Source organism: Podarcis raffonei, chromosome 3, assembly GCF_027172205.1.
Source record: "Podarcis raffonei isolate rPodRaf1 chromosome 3, rPodRaf1.pri, whole genome shotgun sequence".
NCBI classification, from domain to species: Eukaryota; Metazoa; Chordata; class Lepidosauria; order Squamata; family Lacertidae; genus Podarcis; species Podarcis raffonei.
This window is the reverse complement of record NC_070604.1, coordinates 19,258,858-19,284,029: the sequence shown is the minus strand read 5'-3', so window position 1 is coordinate 19,284,029 and position 25,172 is coordinate 19,258,858. Positions and strand designations below refer to the sequence as shown.

Genomic DNA, 25,172 nt, shown 5'->3' with positions numbered 1-25,172 from the left:
TGGGGAAACAAGGCCGATCCGGGCATTAAAGTCACCTCCCAAGATAAACCGAGGGTTAGGTGACAGAGAGTCTATGCTTTCGAGTAGTTGGTCAAGTTTATCCCAATATGATCTCAGTTCCCCACAAGACTTTACTGGAGGTATATACACACATATGCAATAAGTATTTCTCAGGAAACTATCAGAAAGGGACAACACTAAAAAATTAGGGGTGGTCAACGAGGGACACTGTTGAATTGATACATTAAGAGAGGTTGACACCAGCACTGCCAGCCCCCCTCTAGGCCTTCCATACTTTACTGTTTTAAGAGCTGGTTGAGTGTAACTTGTAAAACCCTGTAGTTCAACCATAGTGCCCTCTTTTGCCCAGGTTTCTTGAAGAAAGATGATATCATGTGTTTGTAGATAAGAACAGAAATCACTGTCTTGGATCTTGTTCGCCCACCCTGTTACATTCCATGAGAGAAGTTTAATTGTTTTACAGTGATTTACTCTTAGTCAATTGTTGGCCAATGTGCTCTCGGAGTTTACCGGTTTTTGAGGCAACAGGTTATTGCTAATGCTAGTGGAATAATCCAGATGTTCGATTATTTCAGTCGTCGTACATAAAGTGCTCACATTTGTAATCACTGGGCCTTTTCTTTGCAAATTGTTTGCCAATGGGGCTTTCTTGGGTGTATTTCCTGACTCCTCCTCTTCTAAATATCTCATCTTTGTCCAATGCTCCGGTGGTTCTATAGTTATCATTCTGTTGTGGCCATTGGGTCTATTATCAGTCTCTGCCTCCGGTTCTTTAATCTCTTTCAATGTCTGGCTCATAAGATCAAGCCTCTTGATAACTGTTTGTTGCTCTTCCTGAGGGAGATTCCTAAAGGAGCTGAGAAAATCCTCTTCCAAAGGATTTACAGAGTGCTCAGATTCCTGAAGATGATTGTCTAGAGGAATCGGCTGTTCCTTTTGGCTCACCTGGTTATTTTGATGTTGGGCATGATCCTGCGGATTCAACTCAGGCATGTCTGTTTCCTCCCCACCAGCCAAGTTTTTTTGTGATGTCATTACTTCCATTGGGGATCCAGGCTTTGGTTTTGCGAGCCCCTCTGAAGCAGCAGTCCTCATCTTACATAAGGGTGCAACAATAGAATTGCGAAATACCCGGGTTGGAAAAACTCCTCTGCTTGACAATCTTGTGAATTAGTGAGGGCAGTCTAGTAGAGGAAAAAGTTAACATAATTTTTTGGCTTTGATTTGTGGTACTCAAGAGTTCAGTCCTAACGAGGTCGATCTCTGTAAGTCCAATGCCAAGTAAATCTGATAAATGTCGTTTGGAACGCCGGGCACCTTTCCAGCTAGGAGTTTGATCTGGCCTTCCACAAATTGTCATGCAGATCTTTTTTGGTTGGAAGATTAAATAAGAAGAGTTTGTTTTAAGAGCCTCTGCACGTTCCATGTTGAGCTTAGGGGTCTGCTCTTGTTGTCGCCAATTTCCTTTGGTACTATGGTGTTCTGTTGATGCCTGCTTGTTATTAACTGATAAACTGTGAACCTCTTTGGATAACTGGGTTATTTGAGAGGCAATACCTCTAATTTGCTGGAAGATACGCTCAACCGTTCTTGCAATTAGAGTTAATTGGGTGCTCTCCCTACTTGTTATTCCTTCCTCTCTGAGGAGCACAGGATCAGCTTGCCCCATTGCTGGATCCAGTTCCACGCTCTCACCTTGAATACTCTCCCCACACTCACAATCATCTTCAAGAGGAGAAAACCGGTTTTTTGTTGGAACTGTAAAAGCAGATTTGTTAAAAAAGTCCTCTATTTTAGATTGTTTGGGAACCAGTGAGAGAGCTACATTTTCTGGATCCCTGTGGCGTTTACTAGCAGGCATAGCGTCACCGTGGGGAGTAAACAAGGAGAGGTTTCCCCAACCAGAAAAGAGAGAAAAGAATAGAAAGTGCTCAGTTTGTTCAATTTAAGAGCTTCTCTGTGTGGAGACTGCCAGGAGTTTCAGGGACAAAGTATAGAAGGGAGTTGGCGGTTAATAGCTAGCAGCTGGCGGCCTGCCCAGGATGCTTCACAGAACTTGCCCAGGATGTTTCTCGTAGCATAGACGAGAAGGTGCTGTTAGACTCTCAGTAAGTTAAAAAGTAGAGAAGTAAAAAAGGAAAAATTACTTCCCTGGGTGGCAGTCAATGCTAATTACATTCCTGTTCTCTGCGGAGCTCCGAAGCCTGCTTGCTAAGCCGTCGCCATCTTGGACCCACCTCCTTCTATACAGTCACTATTTTCAGGTGGACTCAATCACATCCCGACAAATTCAGGCTACACAATTAAAGCTGGTTTGGAGCTGTTTCAAAACAAATTTCCTGATGCAAAAGATAAGACTTTTTGCAGTAAGGAAAGTGATGGCAAAATGCACTGGAAATTGTGGCGTCACACCAACTGACCTCCTTGCAAATAAATCAGGCTGCCATCTAATCTCTCTTGCAAACAAGCTGGCTGAATGCTCACTAAACAGGCCACCTGGAAGCAACCTATATGCCCATCTTGTTTTGATTACATGGAGTCTCTGCCCCAGGGAGCTCTCAGGAATTTCCTTGGGAGGTTCTGCTCCACTCAGGTGGGAGTGTTGCGCATGGGGAGAGGGCTTCAAATGTTTGGGCCGCAGCTTGGAGCCACCGCTACATGGATTCTGTGAATGTTGGAATGGGGACATTGTGGGGTTTTTTTTATAAAGCAGCCTGCATAAATTCTCAATAAGAGCATGAGAGATTGGGGGGAATGGTTTGTTTAGGAAGTGAAGTAAGTTGCAAGAATATGCTATGATTAAGTAGATGCTCCACATGGTGGAGCTCTAATACCTTGAATAGAAACCCAGTAATCCCAATCAACACAAAGGATTATTATAATGGCAGTCACTAGGGACCAATACAAGAATCTCAGTATGAAATAATATTGCTTAAAGTGTACTTGGGACAGTCTGCTATGCCTGCAATATAGTACATAATCTAGAAGTTCATGCATTTGTATCCTAAATGGTGATGCTATCCTGAGGACAAAAAACCCTATGTCTAGTGAGATACAGTATTTCTCAATAGGTAAGCATTTTAATGTTAAGCTGTCACTCAGGTAACCACCGTAGGTAAATACATAACACAGTGCTTATTTTTTTATTTTCTGTTTAGGTGATCTTTGGTACATTGAAAAGTTTCAGAGAAATCAGTGTATTATATAAAAGGCAAATTACCATAATATTGATGACATCTAAAGTAAAAAAGTGTTTGGTTTTATTCTAAGCCTTAATTGGAGCTTTAGTCACCTTACCCAAACAGCATATTCTGTTCAGTTATGAACACTATTTATGTAAAAATTAATAATAATTGGGGGGGGTGTTATTGCGTTATTGTTTTTAACTTTGATTTTGTAGATTGTCATCTTTTCTGTGAACCGCCCTGAGACCTCTGGGTATAGGGCGATATATTAATTCACTCACTCACTCACTCACTCACTAAAATGAATGTACGAGTTCCGCCCTGCGGGGGGATGATGGAGGTACAGTGGTGCCTCAGGTTACATACGCTTCAGGTTACATACGCTTCAGGTTACAGATTCCGCTAACCCAGAAATAGTACCTCAGGTTAAGAACTTTGCTTCAGGGTGAGAACAGAAATCGTGCTCCAGTGGTGCGGCTGCAGCAGAAGGCCCCATTAGCTAAAGTGGTGCTTCAGGTTAAGAACAGTTTCAGGTTAAGAATGGACCTCTGGAACAAATTAAGTACTTAACCTGAGGTACCACTGTACTGAGAACAGTGTTGAAATAAATGGGGTAGTTGAATGACTGGGATGATAAAAGATGGAAATAAATGTGGAGAAGACCACCTACAACGTTCTGGTCCAAGTGTCCTCTTGCCCCACAGAAGCCACAGAAGCACTCATGCATTTGGTGGCACCCAGTTCCGTGACTACTAAGCTAGAAATGTTCTTCTGACTTATTCCTTGCGAGGGTGTCTAGATAATTAATAAGTGTGCAAACTTTCTCCCAATGCGCTGTAGGTAATTCAGGGAATAGAACATAAAGCAAGGGTGACTAAGCTGTGGCCCGTCAGCTGTTATAGAATCATAGAATTGTAGAGTTGGAAGGGATCCCAAGGATCTTCTAGTTCTCCCCCGCCTCCCAACAACGCAGGAATCTCAGCTAAAGCATTCATGACAGAAGCTGTTGGACTCAAACTCCTATCAGTCCCAACATGGTTGATAGTCAGGGATGATGGAATTTGTAGTCCAATGACAGGTTAATCATCCTTGTTGTAATGCAGGCATAGGCAAACTCGGCCCTCCAGATGTTTTGGGACTACAACTCCCATCATCCTTAGCAAGCAGGACCAGTGGTCAGGGATGATGGGAATTGTATTCTCAAAACATCTGGAGGCCAAGTTTGCCTATGCCTGTTGTAATGTATTGTGTCAAACGAGCATCCCACAGGATCTGGATGGGAGATTTGTTGAGGGCATTTTCTGCTATGCTTAGTGTAGGCAGCCATGGATCAGGAATTGCAAATTTTGGATGAGGAACATGTGACCTTCACGATGTTCTGGGACTAAGCACCTCCCACCATCCCGGGAAGCCATGTTTTCTTGGGCTGATGGCCATCGGATTCCAAGGACCACAGACTTTCCAACTTTGGGTTACAGAATTTTTCAGAGAAGCCTCAGATAAATATGGCTAACCGTATAGGAATGTGGAGACCCAATGTCACAATTAACATTTGAAGGCACCCTAAAAGGAGGCAGACGGAATCTACCTTTTAAGTTTCCTTGAGTTCCATGGTTGGGTTGGAGTTAAAGATAAGTCGGAACTTGCTTCCCAAATAGGTCACGTTCTCCCAAACAGCCATTTGGCAGTTTGTCATGGAAGGCATAGAGCACCCCAAACTTGTGTTGACTCCCTGTTTCTGAAGTGTGTGGGAAGAAGCCTCCATGAATTCAGTCAGCTTCCGGGTACAGTCCATAGCTGTCAACGTTTCCCTTTTTTTAAGGGAAATTCCCTTATTCCAAATAGGATTCCTCGCAAGAAAAGGGAAACGTTGACAGCTATGGTACGGTCAGTTGTGGAGGACGTGTAAGAATGTGATGGAGACAATTGGGAATGTGGTGGAGGGGAGTGCAAGTGTGCTCAGATCCACTTCCTCATCTACTTAATTAAGCGTAGCCAGATAATCTTACAGAAAGCCACAGATGGAATCAAGTAACCTGTCCAGGCATTCTCAGAAGAGGGGTATTGCATGTTTGGATCCTAGGCCTTTCAGGAATGGAAAGGAGTTGGTAACTACCTGCTTCTGTGTATAATGGAGATCTAGAATTTGAAAAAGGTTCCAAAGGAGCTCTAGCACTTGTGAGTCATCAGCTCTGTGTCCAGCAAGTACTTCTGCTATGTCGTAGAGCTGGCCACCATCAGCCTAATGTAGAGTTTGGATTTGATATCCCGCTTTATCACTACCCGAAGGAGTCTCAAAGCGGCTAACATTCTCCTTTTCCTTCCTCCCCCACAACAAACACTCTGTGAGGTGAGTGGGGCCGAGAGACTTCAGAGAAGTGTGACTAGCCCAAGGTCACCCAGCAGCTGCATGTGGAGGAGCGGAGACGCGAACCCGGTTCCCCAGATTACAAGTCTATCGCTCTTAACCACTACACCACACTGGCTCTTGATGTACCATCAGAGCTTGGCAAAGCTGATCCAATTGTTATCGGAGAAATGGAGTTTGGAGCTTCATCACCAGCCAACGCTTGCACAAAATATAAAAGTTGACTTAAACTTGCATAAATATTTAAAAATGCTTTTTAGGAGAATATCGATGACTGAAGTCATGTCCCTTATTTAGGACTCCATGACAACCCTGTGTTAACAATAACAGTTTATTTACAAAGAAAGGTAGCTGAAGTCCAGTAAGTGCTGAAATCAAGGCCAGGGCAACAAATATGTAGGTTGTAAGCAGCCAACGCCAATTCTGAAACCATCGAGGATTCAGTATTTGAGAAATTAAGTAAATGGTTAAAAAATGAACTGAAAACCAATCTGCTGACCAGAGAGGGGAGGATCTGTCAATTTTGTTCTCTCGGTTTCTCATTTTCCCTAATCTTAAATCCAGTTTTCCAAGTTTCTTCAGAAATTTGCATTTAAACAAACACCTTCATGAAAATTATTCGGCATTTTGGCGTGAATTTCTCCCAATAAATGTCTTTTTCTCTGCAGTTTTGACTAACGTACACATTCTTTGCAAGCAATTTCTCCCAACTGTATATTATTTTCATATACTCATTTTTATACATATTTTACCATAGCAAATGCATTTTTGTAAATTTTGATGGGCTGACGAAATGCACTGTGGCTGTGTTTTGGTTCTCGTGTAATTTCAGAAAATGCTGATTTGATAAAATTCACACTTTTGGCTGCTATAAAGAAAACAGAGCAATTAGAAAGCTCAAGAGATTTTTTTCCAGCCTGTAATATAAATGTGTAGTACCTAGTTTCTTGATAGGGTCTTGAACTACTTGTGCTCTACGTGGGGCTACCTTTGAAGGTGACCCGGAAACTACAACTAATCCAGAATGCGGCAGCTAGACTGGTGACTGGGGGCGGCCGCCGAGACCACATAACACCGGTCTTGAAAGACCTACATTGGCTCCCAGTATGTTTCCGAGCGCAATTCAAAGTGTTGGTGCTGACCTTTAAAGCCCTAAACGGCCTCGGCCCAGTATACCTGAAGGAGCGTCTCCACCCCCATCGTTCATCCCGGACGCTGAGATCCAGCGCCAAGGGCCTTCTGGTGGTTCCCTCATTACGAGAAGCAGAGCTACAGGGAACCAGGCAGAGGGCCTTCTCGGTAGTGGCGCCCGCCCTGTGGAACGCCCTCCCATCAGATATCAAAGCGATAAACAACTGCCTGACATTCAGAAGACATCTTAAGGCAGCCCTGTTCAGGGAAGTTTTTAATGTGTGACATTTTAGTGTATTTTTGGTCTCTGTGGAAGCCGCCCAGAGCGGCTGGGGAAACCCAGCCAGATGGGCGGGGTACAATTAATAAATTATTATTATTATTATTATTGAAAATATTTGGGAGGCACTTACTTCCTGATCTTTAGCTTGCAGATCAATGGGAACGGGGATGATGCTGAGTTCGTGGTCCACAACATCTATAGAAGAAGTTGCCCAGGAGGCTCCAGAGACAATTCGTTGGTTGCAGCTCTATATCTATAAGGACCGTGAAGTCACCAGGTCCTTAGTGAAGCGGGCAGAAAAAGCTGGATACAAAGGCATCTTTGTGACTGTAGATACACCATTTCTTGGGAAACGCTTAGATGATGTGCGCAACAAATTTCAGCTTCCCCCGAATCTCAGGTACTTACAGGTTGTTGTTTCTTATAAAAAATATTTTTTATTAGTTTTTAATTACAATCCAATAATAGCCTCATTATAACAATACCAATTTATAATACAATTATTAATACCAATCATTCCAATACTGAATTAATTTAGATAAAGTGCCACCCCCACCCCCCCGTGTGCTAGATTTGATTCTTTATTTCTGCATTCTAAAAGAACACAGGTACTTACAGGTTTTGGTCATCTTCCAGCATTCTTCACTTCTTTTGGTGCTCAGATCCTATACACCAGGGCTCCCCACAGGGTGGATTTGATTTAAATCAAATCAATTTAAATCACTAGTGAGTAAAAGGTAAAGGTAAAGGGACCCCTGACCATTAGGTCCAGTCATGACCGACTCTGGGGTTGTGGCGCTCATCTCGCTTTATTGGCCGAGGGAGCCGGCATACAGCTTCCGGGTCATGTGGCCAGCATGACTAAGCCGCTTCTGGCGAACCAGAGCAGCACACGGAAACGCCGTTTACCTTCCCGCCGGAGTGGTACCTATTTATCTACTTGCACTCTGATGTGCTTTCAAACTGCTAGGTTGGCAGGAGCAGGGACCGAGCAATGGGAGCTCACCCTGTCGCGGGAATTCAAACCGCCGACCTTCTGATCGGCAAGTCCTAGGCTCTGTGGTTTAACCCACAGTGCTACCCATGTCCCATAGTCCCACTACTCAGTAAGACTTGATTTAAATCATTTTTTATTTTTATTTTACAGAAAGACTCATTCTTGCTGGTATAATCTTAATATTTACAACCAGATGAAGGTTTCATTTTTGGAATAATAAATTTTCAGAGTAGTTTTTACAGTTATATCAAAAATTACTGATTTGGTTATACTATTAGAAATACATTGATGGATAATTATGAAATTATTGTGAGGTTTGATAAGTTAACTGTTTATATTTGGACAACTTTTCTGCTGCACTTTATTGGAAGGAGAAAAATAATCATTTCCTTAATAACAATTTAAACAATTTATTTAACTAAAACAATAACATTATAGCGTATGTATCCATGTTTGTTAACTGATGTGTTTAAACAATTTTTTTTTAAAAAAAACCTTAGACTGAGTTTTAGAACACATGAAAAATTTAAAACCTTATTTCCTGATGAATAGCCTTTGGACTATAATGTAACTTAAATATAAAACTATCTTTAGAAAGATTTTTTTCTCCCAAAGCATTTTATTTTAAAAATCCAATTTAAATTAAAAAACCCAATTTAAATTTTTAAAAATCAGATTTTTTAAAATTTTTATTTTTAAAATCAATAAATTTTATCCACCCTGGCTCCTCAACACTTTGGGGACAGTGGGCACATTTGGAATTTTGAGAGAGCACCATGGGCAGTGGTCACAAAATGGCTGACATGGGTGCAGGGCATAATACCAAATGGCTTCTGTGGAGTGTTGCGTAATACAAAGCGGATGTCGTGTCTCCTGAAAAATGTAGGAAAAGAGACAGGACCAAGCAAGGTTAAAAAAAAAAGAAAAGGTAAAGGACCCCTGGATGGTTAAGTCCAGTCAAAGGCGGCTATGGGGTTTGGAGTAGTTTGGATTTGATATCCCGCTTTATCACTACCCTAAAGAGTCTCAAAGTAGCTAACATTCTCCTTTCCCTTCCTCCCCCACAACAAACACTCTGTGAGGTGAGTGAGGCTGAGAGACTTCAGAGAAGTGTGACTAGCCCAAGGTCACCCAGCAGCTGCATGTGGAGGAGCGGAGACGCGAACCCGGTTCACCAGATTACGAGACTACCGTTCTTAACCACTACACCACACTGGCTCACATCTTGCTTTCAGGCCAAGGGAGCCGGTGTTTGTCCACAGACAGCTTTCCAGGTCATGTGGCCAGCAGGACTCAACCACTTCTGGCCACCCGCGTCCCTAGACAGGACCAAGCATGTCCCCGTTTCAACGCAAGGGCAGACATCTACATCAGCACCCACCATGCTTGCTGACGGATGGAAACTCTTTGTATATCTCCTCTCCATTCAGAACAGAAAAGAGGGTAGGTGTCCACTCCTGGTTTCCGGATGCTGAAATCCTGAACCGTAGTGCAAAACAGACACCGCTGGCTCAGTTGAAGAATCCATCTAGTTCAGCAAGCTGCTTTCAGCCATGGCCAGCCAAATGCGTACAAGGCGGCCACGATGAGGGTATATGAGAGAAACACCCTCGTGGGGCACCTCAGTTTTGACATCCACAGCACCAGGTTGTCAGAGGTATACAGTGGTACATCGGTTTAAGTACTTAATTATTCCGGAGGTCCATTCTTAACCTGAAACTGTTCTTAACCTGAAGCACCACTTTAGCTAATGGGGCCTTCTGCTGCAGCCGCACCACTGGAGCACGATTTCTGTTCTCATCCTGAAGCAAAGTTCTTAACCCGAGGTACTATATCTGGGTTAGCAGAGTCTGAAGCGTCTGTAACCTGAAGCGTCTGTAACCCGAGGTACCACTGTACTGCCTCTGAACATGCAGGTTCTATTTGCAGTCATGCCCAATAGCTGCCAATAACCCATTGGCTAATGTCCTTTTAAAGCCAGTGGCTCTCACAATTTCATATGGTAATGAATTCTGTGAGTTAGTTACACGTCATGTGACGAAGTACTTTGTTTTAACATAATAGAATCATCGATTTGTAGCGTTGGAAGGCACCCCAAAACCATCTGGTTCAGCCCCTGCAATACAGGAATCCTTTGCGCAATTTGGGGCTCACACCTACAGTTCTGAGATTGATGATGGTGGTGATGCTGATGATGATGACGTCAACAGCAACAACAATGACAACAACAATTTTATTATTTATACCCTGCCCATCTGGCTGGGTTTCCCCAGCCACTCTGGGCGGCTTCCAGCAGAATATAAAAGCATAATAAGTCTAATAATAATAATAATAATAATAATAATAATAATAATAATAATTTTATTTATATCCCACCCTCCCCAGCTGAAGCCGGGCTCAGAGCGGCTAACAACAGTAAAATGTTACAACATTCTAAAATCATTTCATTATAATGACATGTGCCTCAATAATAATAATAATAATAATAATAATAATAATAATAGAAAATAATTTATTATTTATACCCCGCCCATCTGGCTGGGTTTCCCCAGCCACTCTGGGCGGCTTCCAGCAGAATATAAAAGCATAATAAGAGTCTCATAATAATAATAATAATAAAATTTTATTTATATCCCGCCCTCCCCAGCTGAAGCCGGGCTCAGAGCGGCTAACAACAGTAAAATGTTACAGCATTCTAAAATCATTTCATTATAATGACATGTGCCATAATAATAATAATAATAATAATAATAATAATAATAATAGAAAATAATTTATTATTTATACCCCGCCCATCTGGCTGGGTTTCCCCAGGCACTCTGGGCGGCTGTCAATGACCACAAGACCACCTCAAATATTTAGGATGCATTGCTCCACACCATGGTAGAGAAATCAGTAGGTGGTACCTCAGAGGCTTCCAAGTCCATTCATTAAATATGAAGTATGTGATTAATTTATTTTTTTAAAATAGCCATTTGAGAGGTTTTGTTGGGAGTTGAAGCTGTACTGGCTTTAAATTTTGCCGCATCCAGCTGAGTTTTCTGAAAGTGTTTTCTCCCCCACTCTTGAACTCCAGAATGAAAAATTTTGAAACGAATGACCTGGCATTTTCATCGGAGACGGGCTATGGCGAAAACAGTGGCCTGTCTGTTTATGTAGCGGAGGCAATTGATCCATCAATCAACTGGGAGGATATGAAGTGGCTCAGAGGATTGACTTCGCTGCCAATTGTTGCCAAAGGCATCCTTAGAGGTTTGTTCAACTTGAGTTAAATGTAACTATTGAGGGATATCGGACGAGGCTTACAGAAGGTTGAGAGAGAATGCAGAGGCTATTTTTGATGACAAACAGAATATATGTTTTTCTCAACAGCCCTGTTTATTTTTGCAGTTTGATTTTATATCCTCCTCCTTTCCTTCTCTCCTCACACTTATCACCTTGGTTCAAAGTGTTTCCATCTTGTGGATCGAGGGCCCGACCTATGTGAAATAAACACACAAGGACACGTGATATAAGGTTAATGGGCAAGAAAAGGCCACAACTTTATTGATTACAGCAGTGAAAAGGTATTGGCTTAGGCATTGGATGACTATAGGAGGTGGGTTTATTCAACAGTAGGTGGAGCCTGTTGATGCTCATCCAACTATAGGCTCACCCCTGATGTCACCGAGGGTCGTGCCATGGCCTCCCGCCAAGCAGGCATCGGACGGAATACACGACCGCCAGATTCCTTTAACAGAATAACCCACGGTAGATAGCATAGGCGATGGCCACACCTAGCCCTTGACACACATGAATCCAATGCCTAACCGACCCACCAATACCACAAAAGTTGTGACGATTGCTATGAGGTAGGCGAAAAAACCAAAAAGCCTAATGCCAAATGGAAAAATTCCTACCAGGCCCCCCAGACAACCGGGGCGACCAACTTAAGGTCCATAGCAAGGCCAAAAAACCTAGACCCTGAGCTAAATGGGAGTGGAGGGTGGGTGACTCGCTGTGGGACGATGACGACTGAGGAGGAGGCGGAGCTGGAGCCGCAGCATTAAGCTGCTAAACACGCCCCCCGGAGACACCTGGTTGGCTGCCTCCGGTGGGCGTGGGCGCCAGCCAGGTGAGGAGGGGCGGGGGCTAAGGCCCCCGGCCAGGGGCGGAGCTTGGGCTCCCGCCCACAACCACTCCCCTCTCTTCCAGGGAGGAGAGTCTTTGTCTAGAAACGGGAGCTGCTAAAAATCTGGCAGGCCAGGAGGAGATTATGTTTCCTACCAAACCTATGTTTGATTGGCTAGGAAGCACTTCAAGATTTCAAGTGTCCTTCACAAAAGGGCTTTCAAGTTCACCTGAAGGCTGGATCTCCCCCTATATTTTAAGCAGGAAGCTAAATTGTCTTTCTTTTGTTCCCTTAGCTTTGAAGATGCAAGCTGAATACCAGGCTCACCAGTCCTGAGTTAGTGTGAAAGCTAATAAAGGGCTTAATAAAGAATATACATTATCCAGACGTTGGCTTATGTATTAGCAGTGCTGGTCTGAATCATCTCTTTTTTAAAATGAATGCTACTATATGTCCCTATCTGCACACACCCACACCCAACCAACATGTGCATGAGCTCCAGCGCCGAGGACCTTCTGGCGGTTCCCTCGCTGCGAGAAGCCAAGTTACAGGGAACCAGGCGGAGGGCCTTCTCAGTAGTGGCACCCGCCCTGTGGAACGCCTTCCCACCAGATGTCAAAGAGAACAGCAACTACCAGAATTTTAATATAATATAATAATAATAATATAATAATATCTTTATTGTCATTGCCCCCTCTCAGGGACAACGAAATTACTTGACTGCTCCATAAAAACACTAATTAAAACAATACAGTATAGTACAACAAGGAAGATTAGATGACTTTCAAAGTCCAGGCTTCCCATTCAGGGCCGAGATCGCTCTGGAGAAGAAGCTGTTCTTAAGACGGCTCGTTCTTGTCTTCATCGTCCTGTATCTCCGTCCCGACGGCAGGAGCTCGAAGAGACAGTGACCAGGATGCGATGGATCTTTTACTATGTCCAGTGCCTTCCTATGGCACCTTGTGGCATAAATCTGCTCTAAGGTGGAGAGTGGGCAGCCAACAATGCTCTCTGCTGCCTTAACAACTCTGCACAACCCCATCCTGTCCTGGGTAGTACAGCTTCCGTACCACACACATAAGCCATAAGTGAGCACGCTCTCAATGGCACAGTGATAGAAGGCAAGCAGCAGTTTCTGCGGAAGATGGTTTTTCCTTAGAATTCTCAAAAAGTACAGTCTCTGCTGCGCCTTCTTCACAAGCCCCCTTGTGTTGACACTCCAGGACAGATCCTCTTGTAATTCAATGCCCAAAAATCTGAACGTTGTTACCCTCTCCACACAGACCCCATCAATCAAAAGTGGCTGGATATTGCTCTTCTGTCTCCTGAAGTCCACCACAAGCTCCTTTGTCTTTCTTGTATTTATGAGCAAGTTGTTAGCTCTGCACCACTCTGTCAGCCGCTCCACCTCATCTCTATAGTCCGTTTCACCCTCCCTTTCAGGGATGAGCCCAATCACGGTTGTGTCATCTGCAAATTTGACAACCCTATTACTAGGGTGAGCAGCGACACAATCGTACGTGTAGAGAATATAAAGGAGCGGACTGAGTACGCATCCCTGTGGTGTTCCTATGTTAGTCTTAAGCATTTTAGTATAAGGGCCCAACCGAACCCTCTGGGAGCGGTCTGACAAAAAGTCCAATATCCACCCACAAAGTGATAACGGAAGCCCCAGATCTTCCAGTTTAGACATCAGACGCTGTGGTAGAATGGTATTAAATGCCGAGCTGAAATCTAAAAAAAGCAGTCTGGCATAACCCCCCCGCTGCTCCAAATGTGCAAGGACGGCATGGAGGGCAATCACCACAGCGTCCTCTGTCGATCTTTTCGTTTTATAAGCAAATTGGAATGTGTCCAGTCCCCCGGTAGGCAGGCAATGACATGATTTCGTACCAGCTTTTCAAAGCACTTCATGATTATAGGTGTGAGTGCTACTGGACGAAAGTCATTCAGATCTTCCGGGTTAGGTTTTTTTGCTATTGGAACGATAATAGAGGACTTTAGGCAGGATGGAACAATAGCCTGGGCTAGGGATCGATTTAAAATCCCAGTGAAAACTCCTGCTAGTTGATCTGCACAGTCTCTCAATACCCTTCCAGCTACCCCATCTGGCCCTGTGGCCTTCCTTGGGTTGATTCCCTTCAACACCTTCCTCATCTCTTCTTTTTCCACAGAGACTACTACATTCCTTTGTACTGATGATGGTAATGGTGGTGATGATGGCAAAGCCTTCCCAGGGGGTGGTGGTGGTGGTGGTAAAGCCTCAGCAGGTGTTGCTGCAGATGTTACTTCAAAACGGGCAAAAAAGGCATTCAAATCCTCTGCGAGGGATGCCCCTCCCTCGTCTGCCAGGGAATCCTTAGATTTATACCCTGTTAATTCTTGTACACCTTGCCACACCTGCCTGGTGTTGTTACTTTGTAGATGATTCTCCAGCCGCTGTCTATACGCCTCCTTTGCTACACGGATACCTCTCTTTAGATCCGCTCTAGCTAAGCTGTACAGCGACTTATTTCCACTTCTGAAAGCAGTATTTCTTGCCTTTAGCAACCCCTGGACCTCCCTTGTCATCCAGGGCTTCCTGTTTGGGTAGATCTTTATCCGGCGCCTCTGTGTTACATTGTCAGTGCAGAACCTGATATAGTCCAACACTTGCTCAATATTTAGAAGACATCTGAAAGCAGCCCTGTTTAGGGAGGCTTTTAATGTTTGATGTATTGCGGTATTTTAATATTTTGTTGGAAGCTGCCCAGAGTGGCTGGGGAAGCCCAGCCAGATGGGCAGGGTATAAATAATAAATTACTATTATTATTATTATTATTTATTATTATTATCATGCACTTTGAGCTCAAAGTCACAGAGCATGGCAATTTATTTTGTTCAGTTAATTTAATTTATTCAGTAAGTTGCAGTACAGTGGACGGTCGGGTTGTGAACGTGATCCGTGCGGGATGCACGTTCGCAACCCGCAGCGTTCGCAACCCGCAGCTGCACATCTGCGCATGCGCGGGTTGTGATTTGGCGCTTCTACGCATGCGCAAAGCGCGATTTAGTGCTTCTGCACATGTGCGACTGCCGAAACCCGGAAGTAACCTGTTCCTGATACTTCCGGGTTTCGGCTTTCCGTAACCTGAAAAAACTCAACCTGAAGTGTCTGTAACCCGAGGTATGACAGTACACCTTAGAAGATGAATGTTTAACATACAGTTGTAGAAGAAATGTGCAACATTCTATCTCGTAAGTGTGTAAATTGTTAAAACAAAGCCAGCTTTTTCTTTTTATAAACCGTGAATGGCACATTCTTTAGCTGGTTGGAGCTTTGGAGCATTTTAGATCATGAACTCTTTTTTTCCTAAAGGAATTTGTTTGTTTGCCTCTTGTTTCTTGAGGGGTAGGTTGGGATCCCTGGTCTTCCAGGAAATTAAATCTTTTGGTTAATGTAACACTTCTTAAGGTTTAGTCCAAACCCATAAAATAAGCTATAAAGTGTTGTTCCTTTTGAAAGCAATTATCTTTAAGCGGATGTCAGAACTGACATTTGCTTGTATCTAACTTTGAGGGAAGGTACAATAGGAAATGGATTGTGTCTAAACTTGCTCAATATACTGTACAAACAGGCCCACGTTCTCCTCTGGGCTGCATATGATATATGGAATTATGAGGCCTCTTCCTTTCTCTGTTTTTATAATGAATCGAAAGCCATCGGAATACGAAATGATTACATTGTGTGAGAGAGAGATTAAGGTAATCGTTATTGTCTGTGTACAGTAAATCTCTGAGCCAAAGGGCTAGTTTTGATGGGGATCAGTAGAATGAACATTTACCAGCTCTTCGGAACAATAATAATAATAATTTATAATAATTTATTATTTATACCCCACCCATCTGGCTGAGTTTCCCCAGCCACTCTGGGCAGCTTCCAATCAAATGTTAAAAACAATACAGCATTAAATATTAAAAACTTCCCTAAACAGGGCTGCCTTCAGATGTCTTTTAAAGATAGGATAGCTGCTTATTTCCTTCACATCTGAAGGGAGGGTGTTCCACAGGGCGGGTGCCACTACTGAGAAGGCCCTCTGCCTGGTTCCCTGTAGCCTCACTTCTCGCAGGGAGAGAACCGCCAGAAGGCCCTCGGAGCTGGACCTCAGTGTCCGGGCTGAACGATGGGGGTGGAGACGCTCCTTCAGGTATACAGGACCGAGGCAGTTTAGGGCTTTAAAGGTCAGCACCAACACTTTGAATTGTGCTCGGAAACGTACTGGGAGCCAATGCAGATCTCTTAGGACCGGTGTTATGTGGTCCCGGCGGCCACTCCCAGTCAGTCACCAGTCTAGCTGCCACATTCTGGATTAATTGCAGTTTCCGGGTCACCTTCAAAGGTAGCCTCACGTAGAGCGCATTGCAGTAGTCCAAGCGGGAGATAACTCTGGCAAGACAGTCTGCAGGCAGGTAGGGTCTCAGCCTGCGTACCAGATGGAGCTAGTAGACAGCCGCCCTGGACACAGAATTAACCTGCACTCAGGGTCTTCCCATAGCAATATAAATGTTGTCTTTGACTTGGGAGACAGTCACACAGTGAACTTTAGTTGCTGAATCGCATTCCTCTCACAACCTTCTTCAGAAAAGCTGGCCTTAGTTCTATGTGTTCGTTAAAGAGTTTTATGGATGTTGCAATTCCCACAATGACAGCTGCAATTTGTAAAGGCCCCATGTTTTCTTCCCTAGCCGATGATGCTCGAGAAGCAGTGAAGCATGGCGTAAATGGGATCCTGGTGTCAAATCACGGGGCGCGCCAGCTGGATGGCGTTCCAGCCACCGTAAGTATTAGTAAAGCAACTGAGAGTTGGCCGCAATGATTGACAAATTTATTTAAATGCGGTTTAAGCAATTAACAGCTGGGTTCCCACCCCCCACTCACAAATAAAAATGTGGCTTTCAAGGGTGCATTCTAGGCATATGTGCTAGCCTATGGTTTGCCTGGGGACGCAGGTGGCACTGTGGGTTAAACCACAGAGCCTAGGACTTGCCGGTCAGAAGGTCGGCGGTTCGAATCCCCATGACGGGGTGAGCTCCCATTGCTCGGTCCCTGCTCCTGCCAACCTAGCAGTTCAAAAGCACGTCAAAGTGCAAGTAGATAAATAGGTACCACTCCGGCTGGAAGGTAAACGGTGTTTCTGTGCACTGCTCTGGTTCACCAGAAGCGGCTTAGTCATGCTGGCCTGGAAGCTGTATGCTGGCTCCCTCGGCCAATAAAGCGAGATGAGCACCACAACCCCAGAGTTGGTCATGACTGCACCTAATGGTCAGGGGTCCCTTTACCTTATGGTTTGCCTGATCGTTGGAAAATGAGCTCAAAGCAGCCTTTCATTGTGTTGCCATATGCTCTCAGCTGCAGAGTTTTTTTAAAAAAAGGATTGCTTCCTGATTTACTCCTAGGTTCCAGAGCATAATTGGGGGGGGGGGCACACAAAGGGACCGTGTCCCCTAGGAATTGGCTCCTATGATATTGGCAAAACCCTGCTGTTGCCATAAGTTTTGGCTGTCAGGGTTTGTGGGTGAAAGGTACTCATAATTTATAGATTTAGTAAATTCAGCCCCGAAAACTTTAAACTGTATATGTCAGGGATTGAACCTGGGATCTTACGCATGTAAAGCATGTATTTTTTGCCCTGGAGGGGAAAATATAACTATTTAGAGTCTGATTGAAAGCCTTACGTTCTTGAAACCTGACTACATAGTTTAGCTTTATTTTGGTTTTGAGAACAAATCAAGTCCAAACTGGTGAATGTTTCCTTGTGTCTTGTTACACATTGATGAAATGTGCGCTTTAATTATGGCTTGTATGAGACTCAAGTTACAGCACTTGGCACAATCTGCCTGGATGTGAAAGTGAGCATACATATGCGGAAGTGGAACCAAAGTATTTCTGGCAACAAAGCAAAACCTAAAGAGGAAAAACAAGCCCTTTTATTGTGTGCCAGATGACTAGAAACCTCAGTCAGAAAGAATATACAAGCAAATTGAACTTGCAAGTTTTGATTCCCTCTGGCCACTCTGTTTTGCCTTCAAAGAAATGAATATTGCCTCTGCTTGTCTTGTGCAGCATCGTTTTCTGTGTATGAAACATGGGTTTCTACTTGCATAAGCTCCTTAGCCATCAACACATTAGACTTTGCAGGACTCTTTGAGACTTTGAACTCATCTAGCATCTATCATAGCCTTGTTATATCCAGTGGCCCTGTGCATCTAGTTAAACTGCCTGATCACAGGTTTATCATCCATCATATCAGCTATCTATCAGTCATCTGTCATGCCACATCCACCTGTCCTGAGCAAAGAGCTGAATTGCCAGATCTCAGGTTTTGGCGTGCAATATAAAGTGGTTTTGCTGCCTTGCCGAAACAATCCAACAGTCTGCTAGCATCTTATTATTTTGCCCTGTTCAAAAGAGAGGCATCTAGTCTGAGGAACTGGAGTTTTGTCAACATTTACAATTGATGCACAGCATAGTTTTCCCTATCTGTTATCTTCACTGGAGCCACAACACAGTTCTTAAACAAGAACTTTCCCCCTCCCATTTCGCAGTCATATTTCACAAAATGAGCTAAATGTTCACCTTGCAATTAAGCAACAGCAACAGATAAAAAAATAGAATCTTAGCTGAATTCTGCTCTTTTTGTTGCAGTGTAGTATCTTTTAGGAAATTTGTTCTCATATAACTTTTCTTGTGTTTCTAAAGTCTGCAAATGCACCTGCCCAAGCCACTGTTGTTGCTGCAGAATGTCTCACTACCTGGGTTTCAGGGGCATAATATGTGGGTGCCAGGGAAGCCCTGGCCCTGGATTTTTGAGGGTCCATGAAGCAGGCTCACTGCACAGTCTGGCCCGGCCCTCTTCTCCCGGTGTTAGAGGAACCAGCATTCAAAGAGAGGAGCACTGGGCCATGCCATGCTGGGGGCGCCGACATGGGGAACCTAGTTTGCGCCTGTCAAGTGCGGTGTCGGCTGACTGGGCTCCCCCCTGCGCAGGAGGTGCAGCATGGCCCTGTTTGGCTCCAGTGCAGGGCGAGGTTGCTCCAGCTGTGTTGGCAGTGAGGGTTGGGGTGCTGTGGTGGGATCACCCTCCGTGCGCCCCTCTGGCATGCATATGTGCCTGCACCAGGTGCCGGGAGCTCTGTTAAAAACCAACCCAATGCACCAAACACAAAGTGCAATAGAGTTAGGGCTCGCTCCAGGATTTGGGCATGCTTGGGCGCAGTGTCAGTGGTTCCCTTGGGTCCTTCCTTTCCACCTCAAACCACACCACTCCCTTTTGGTTCCGCTAATTACCACCTATTGGCAAGTGTAAAAGGGGTGCCTATTGAGCAGACATTTAAACCGTTCAGTCATACCTTGGTTTATGAAAGCCTTGCGACTTGAATGTTTTGGCTCCCGAACGCTGCAAACCCGGGAGTGTTCCAGTTTGTGAATGTTCTTTGGAACCCGAACATCCAACACAGCTTCTGGTACAACTGTATTATTTGAATTTCATTGCCATCCAACTTCCACCTATTAATCTTCTTCTGAAAACTTCTGTCACAAAAAGATTTGTTTTTCTTTGTTGTTCTTACTGAGAATTAAAGAATTCTGAGATGAGGAATTCATTCTGAGTAACTGAATGGCACCCATAGCACTTCAGCACAAATATCCACACAAATATTTTTGGATCAGAGGGGGAGTCATTCTGCTGATCTTACTGCTATGCTGTTTGAATCATAGAATCATAGAGTTGGAATAGACCACAAGGGCCATCGAGTCCAACCCCCTGCCAAGCAGGAAACACCACCAGAGCACTCCTGACATATGGTTGTCAAGCCTCTGCTTAAAGACCTCCAAAGAAGGAGACTCCACCACACTCCTTGGCAGCAAATTCCACTGTCGAACAGCTCTTACTGTCAGGAAGTTCTTCCTAATGTTTAGGTGGAATCTTCTTTCTTGTAGTTTGGAACCATTGCTCCGTGTCCGCTTCTCTGGAGCAGCAGAAAACAACCTTTCTCCCTCCTCTATGTGACATCCTTTTATATGTTTGAACATGGCTATCATATCACCCCTTAAACTCCTCTTCTCCAGGCTAAACATGCCCAGCTCCCTTAGCCGTTCCTCATAAGGCATTGTTTCCAGGCCTTTGACCATTTTGGTTGCCCTCCTCTGGACACGTTCCAGTTTGTCAGTGTCCTTCTTGAACTGTGGTGCCCAGAACTGGACACAGTACTCCAGGTGACGTCTGACCAGAGCAGAATACAGTGGCACTATTACTTCCCTTGATCTAGATGCTATACTCCTATTGATGCAGCCCAGAATTGCATTGGCTTTTTTAGCTGCCGCGTCACACTGTTGGCTCATGTCAAGTTTGTAGTCAGCCAAGACTCCTAGATCCTTTTCACATGTACTGCTCTCAAGCCAGGTGTCACCCATCTTGTATTTGTGCCTCTCATTTTTTTTGCCCAAGTGCAATACTTTACATTTCTCCCTGTTAAAATTCATCTTGTTTGTTTTGGCCCAGTTCTCTAATCTGTCAAGGTCGTTTTGAAGTGTGATCCTGTCCTCTGGGGTGTTAGCCACCCCTCCCAGTTTGGTGTCATCTGCAAATTTGATCAGGATGCCCTTGAGTCCATCATCCAAGTCGTTGATAAAGATGTTGAATAAGACCGGGCCCAAGACAGAACCCTGTGGCACCCCACTAGTCACTCTTCTCCAGGATGAAGAGGAACCATTGATGAGCACCCTTTGGGTTCAGTCAGTCAGCCAGTTACAAATCCACTGAGTGGTAGCATAGTCAAGACCGCATTTTACCAGCTTCTGTACAAGAATATCATGGGGCACCTTGTCAAATGCCTTGCTGAAATCAAGGTAGGCTACATCCACTGCGTTCCCTTCATCTACCAGGCTTGTAATTCTGTCAAAAAACGAGATCAGGTTAGTCTGACATGACTTATTTTTCAGAAATCCATGCTGACTATTGGTGATCACAGCATTCCTTTCTAGGTGCTCACAGACTGTTTGCTTAATGATCTGCTCCAGAATCTTCCCTGGTATTGATGTCAGACTGACTGGGCGGTAATTATTTGGGTCCTCTCTTTCCCCCTTTTTGAAAATAGGGACAACATTTGCCCTCCTCCAGTCTGCCGGGACTTCGCCTGTTCTCCAGGAATTCTCAAAGATGACTGCCAGTGGTTCTGAGATCTGAGATGGTTTGGAGTCAGAAAAATTCAAATGGAGTTGTCCCTTTTAACTCCAATAGAATTAGTCTAGGCTCAGCAGTTTAAGGCTTCATTCTTAACAGTCTAAAGTTGCAATCCTAACTCCACTTCCCTGGGAGTAAGCCCCATTGAATTCAATAGGACTTGGTTAAGATGGTGGATGCATGCAGACACAAATCAGGCAGCCAAATGAAAGGAGGATAAAACAGCTCAAGCACTAACCAATCCTACAGTTTGTTAAAACAGCCAGTGCCATAGGAAGGAGGCAGTGCACAGGGCACAGAGGGATGGTGCTGTCTGGGACACACTTTCCCATAAAAGATGCTTGTGTTTTATGGGGATGGGTTACAACTCAAAGGGATGCATGCACTAGAACTGTTCTACTCCTTCCTCCCTGCAGTGCCATTGTGTCATTGAAATTCTACTCAGTATTGATCCAGAGCTGAACTCCAACGTATAGTTAGCAGAGTGAAAACTTAAACACGTTGCAGGATTCCCCAAAAATAGACAAGGAGCGATTGTATTTCATCAAGCAGAACTTTACTGTTGCTGAAGGCAAATGAGCATCATGATCACAAATCCAATACATTCAGGATTGGCACTGTCCATAAGAAATCTAGTTGCAGCAGACTTCACTTAAACTTACAATAACTTATGATAAGTCTAAACCTTTACACTAAGCATGCTATGTACAGAACACCACACCAGAAGGAAAAGTGATAGAAAGAGAAATTGAAACCCAGGCTCCTTCTGGCCCTACTTTTATAGTCAGCATGACCTTGTCAGAAGAGATAAGAGAACCAGTTTAAACCAGCTGTACTCAGCTTCTCTGAAGGAATAAGCCAAACATCATGAACCTTCTGCTTGTTTCTTTCACACAAGAAAGCTTCCAGAACCCTCTTGAATTAATCAATACTTTCTGCACTAAGAAATGCAAACTGACACATTGGACTCCCAGAAAGCTGCTCCCAAGTGCTGGTGGCAGTGGACCTTCCAGAGCAGTGTGCAATATAGGATCAGTGATATCCCAGAGTATGTGCACAAGTGCTTTCTGTCACAACTGGGTCTCTTTGGCGCCAGGTGTTGATGTTTCAAATCAGGGATGGGGAACCTGGGGTCTTCCAGATGTTGTTGCTCTCCAACTCCCATCAGTCCCAGCCAGCAATGGTGAAGGCTGATGGGAGCCATATTTGGGCAAAATCTGGAGGACCTTAAGTTCTCTGTCCCTGCTTTGGATCATTCGTTTTTTAATTAACATTTGCACTTGCCAAACTTACAATCTCACACATGTAAATAAAAATGGTGGCTTGATAAAAACAAACAAACGTTGGGCCCCGGTAGTTTGAAAGTGTTCAGAGGCTGTTGCCACCCCCTGTCCCCTTTCCTTTGCAGGTTGAGGTCCTGCCTGAGATCATTGAGGCCGTGGGAGGAAAAGTGGAGGTGTTCCTAGATGGTGGAGTAAGGAAAGGCACAGATGTTCTCAAGGCCCTCGCCCTTGGAGCCCGAGCTGTGTTCGTAGGACGGCCTGTAATCTGGGGACTCGCCTATAAGGTGATTTAAAGCAGTAGTACGAATGCCTGTTCTGTAGCTTCTGCTAGTTTACTGGAAAAGCAGATTGCACATTAATTACTGAGTTGGACTCATAGGGAGGGATTCGGCTCCTAAGTCCTGCTGGCAGGATGCATTGGATTTTCAAGACTTGTATATTGTGTAGGTTAAAATAGCTATAAATCTCCTTTCCAATACACTGATACAAATGTTCTATTTTATGCAAAGCCTTTTCTGCTTTTTGACTAATGGATGGAATTCTTTGATCTGGATCTCTCTCTCTTCCCCACCTTTTAAATTGAAGACAGATGAAGGTTAGTTCCAATTTCGGGATGGAATTCTTTGCTGTCCAGTGTCTGTTTTTCAGCATTCATTCATGGTTTGTTTGTTTTAGCATATGACCGGTCTAGCCGTCTTAAACTATAGGGGACAAAGCATTGTAATTATAGCAGAACTCATGCTATATCTCACTGTAGCAGCCAAGTGGCAGGATTTGGAAAGACCACTCAGTGTTTACTGAACAAACCGATATTTTTGCCACCACACTTGAGGGCATTGCCTGACTTAAAGCTGAAACCTCAAAATCTATGTTTATGTGATATGCTTAACTTAATTAGGGTGAAGAAGGTGTGAAGGAAGTTCTTAAGATATTGAAAGAAGAGTTCCAGTTGGCAATGGCACTTTCTGGTAAGATGCAAAATATATTGGAATTATTGGCTGTTTCTACACTGTACCTTTAAATCACATTCTAAAGCACATGGGATGGGGTTGATAAATTATCGAGATTGCAAATAAGCATGGATGGAGAGCTTAACTCTTTCTGCCCATGCTGTGCTCCTGAGGGTGGTATTTGCCTCTGAAGGTGCTATTTGTCTTGTGGGTGGGAATCTCCCATTGGCGTCAATATCACTGGAGACAGCATGGAAAAATGAGTTCTTTACTTGCCACTTGGAAGTTTGATGTGATTATGGAAAATGGGCTACTTTGAGAGGAGCGTCCAGAGACCTTGTTAGTGGTCACCACCCATCTAAGCTCCAGAAGGTGGTGGGGTCTTTCAAAACGTGTCCTGATGCTGATATGATTGAACAAGTATAGGAGAAGACCCGTCCCCCAGGTAAAATTACTGGAGCAGTCGCTGGGAACAGAAAATAATTCAGACTATAAGTTGCTTTTATCTCCCCTGCTCTTTCCTTTTTCTCCCTTCTAGGTTGTCAGAATGTGGAAGCAATAGACAGAACATTGGTGCGAAGAGACCCATGCGCTGCCTCCAAGATCTAGCCATGTTTGCTGCCGCCACTGTAACTTGTCCAGTTGGTTACAAATTAGTTGACAGCAAACTGCAAAGTGAATTTATGCCTCCAGTACAGGTTTAGGCTGGATTAACAGGCCTAATCTTCCACAAATATATATATCAAATATATCAAGGCATCATTTTAATGCCTAAAGTACAGTATTGGAAAATATTGGCAATACCTTGATAGATAAGTTTATATCCTTTTTATTATTATCAGTGTTCAGTCATTTGCAATGAAATGTGAGTACTTATTGCCCAAATAAGAGCTGGCATTGTTCTTAAATGGGCTGATCTAAATACATCATCATTAATTACCAAAGTTGCACGTTTTCTGATGGGAACTGCTGAACTGCAGTTGCACAGATATTAGTGGTGTTGCTTTGAAGTTCTTGGCTCGCATGACTGGGAGCGGCATAGCTGCTAAAACGCTAAGCAGATGTTTGGAGGGTGCACTCGATGAAAAGAACGGTTCCAGTGTGAAGGCTGAAAGATACCTCTTTGCCATTGCTTTTAACTATCTAATCCTACCCAAGCTGGGCTCTAAACATAGCAACCTGAATTAACTCTACCCTTGGCAGCTATGAATACAGGAAGGCAATATGGGTTTCTAGAGGCTGGCAAGCTGAAGATCTGGGGAAATGGAGGTGTGGGAAAGGCCTTTTTACATGGTACACACCTAGCTGCACTGAAAACTAGTTATATCAGGGGAGAAGAAACTCAGGCCCAGGCAGTGGGGATGGTCCAGGCCTCTTTTTCAAACCCTCAGGTCTTGGCCCAGGCCACACTTCTCATGGGCCTACAGTGGTACCTCGGGTTAAGTACTTAATTTGTTCCGGAGGTCCGTACTTAACCTGAAACTGTTCTTAACCTGAAGCACCACTTTAGCTAATGGGGCCTCCTGCTGCCACCGCGCCGCCGAAGCACGATTTCTGTTCTCTACCTGAAGCAAAGTTCTTAACCTGAAGCACTATTTCTGGGTTAGCGGAGTCTAACCTGA

General features: G+C 44.1%; 1 protein-coding gene across 1 annotated transcript in view; it reads left to right on the top strand.

Moving 5' to 3' along the window:
* The window catches only part of HAO1 (hydroxyacid oxidase 1), a 43,897-nt gene extending 19,439 nt beyond the window's left edge, over positions 1 to 24,458 (top strand). The window contains exons 3-8 of the mRNA XM_053380726.1: positions 7,133 to 7,388; positions 11,062 to 11,237; positions 16,822 to 16,913; positions 22,726 to 22,884; positions 23,499 to 23,568; positions 24,089 to 24,458. Of these exons, the coding sequence (XP_053236701.1) occupies positions 7,133 to 7,388; positions 11,062 to 11,237; positions 16,822 to 16,913; positions 22,726 to 22,884; positions 23,499 to 23,568; positions 24,089 to 24,159 (824 nt within the window). The 3' untranslated portion in view covers positions 24,160 to 24,458. The remainder of the gene's footprint in view (positions 1 to 7,132; positions 7,389 to 11,061; positions 11,238 to 16,821; positions 16,914 to 22,725; positions 22,885 to 23,498; positions 23,569 to 24,088) is intronic.
* Positions 24,459 to 25,172: the final 714 nt, after the last annotated feature.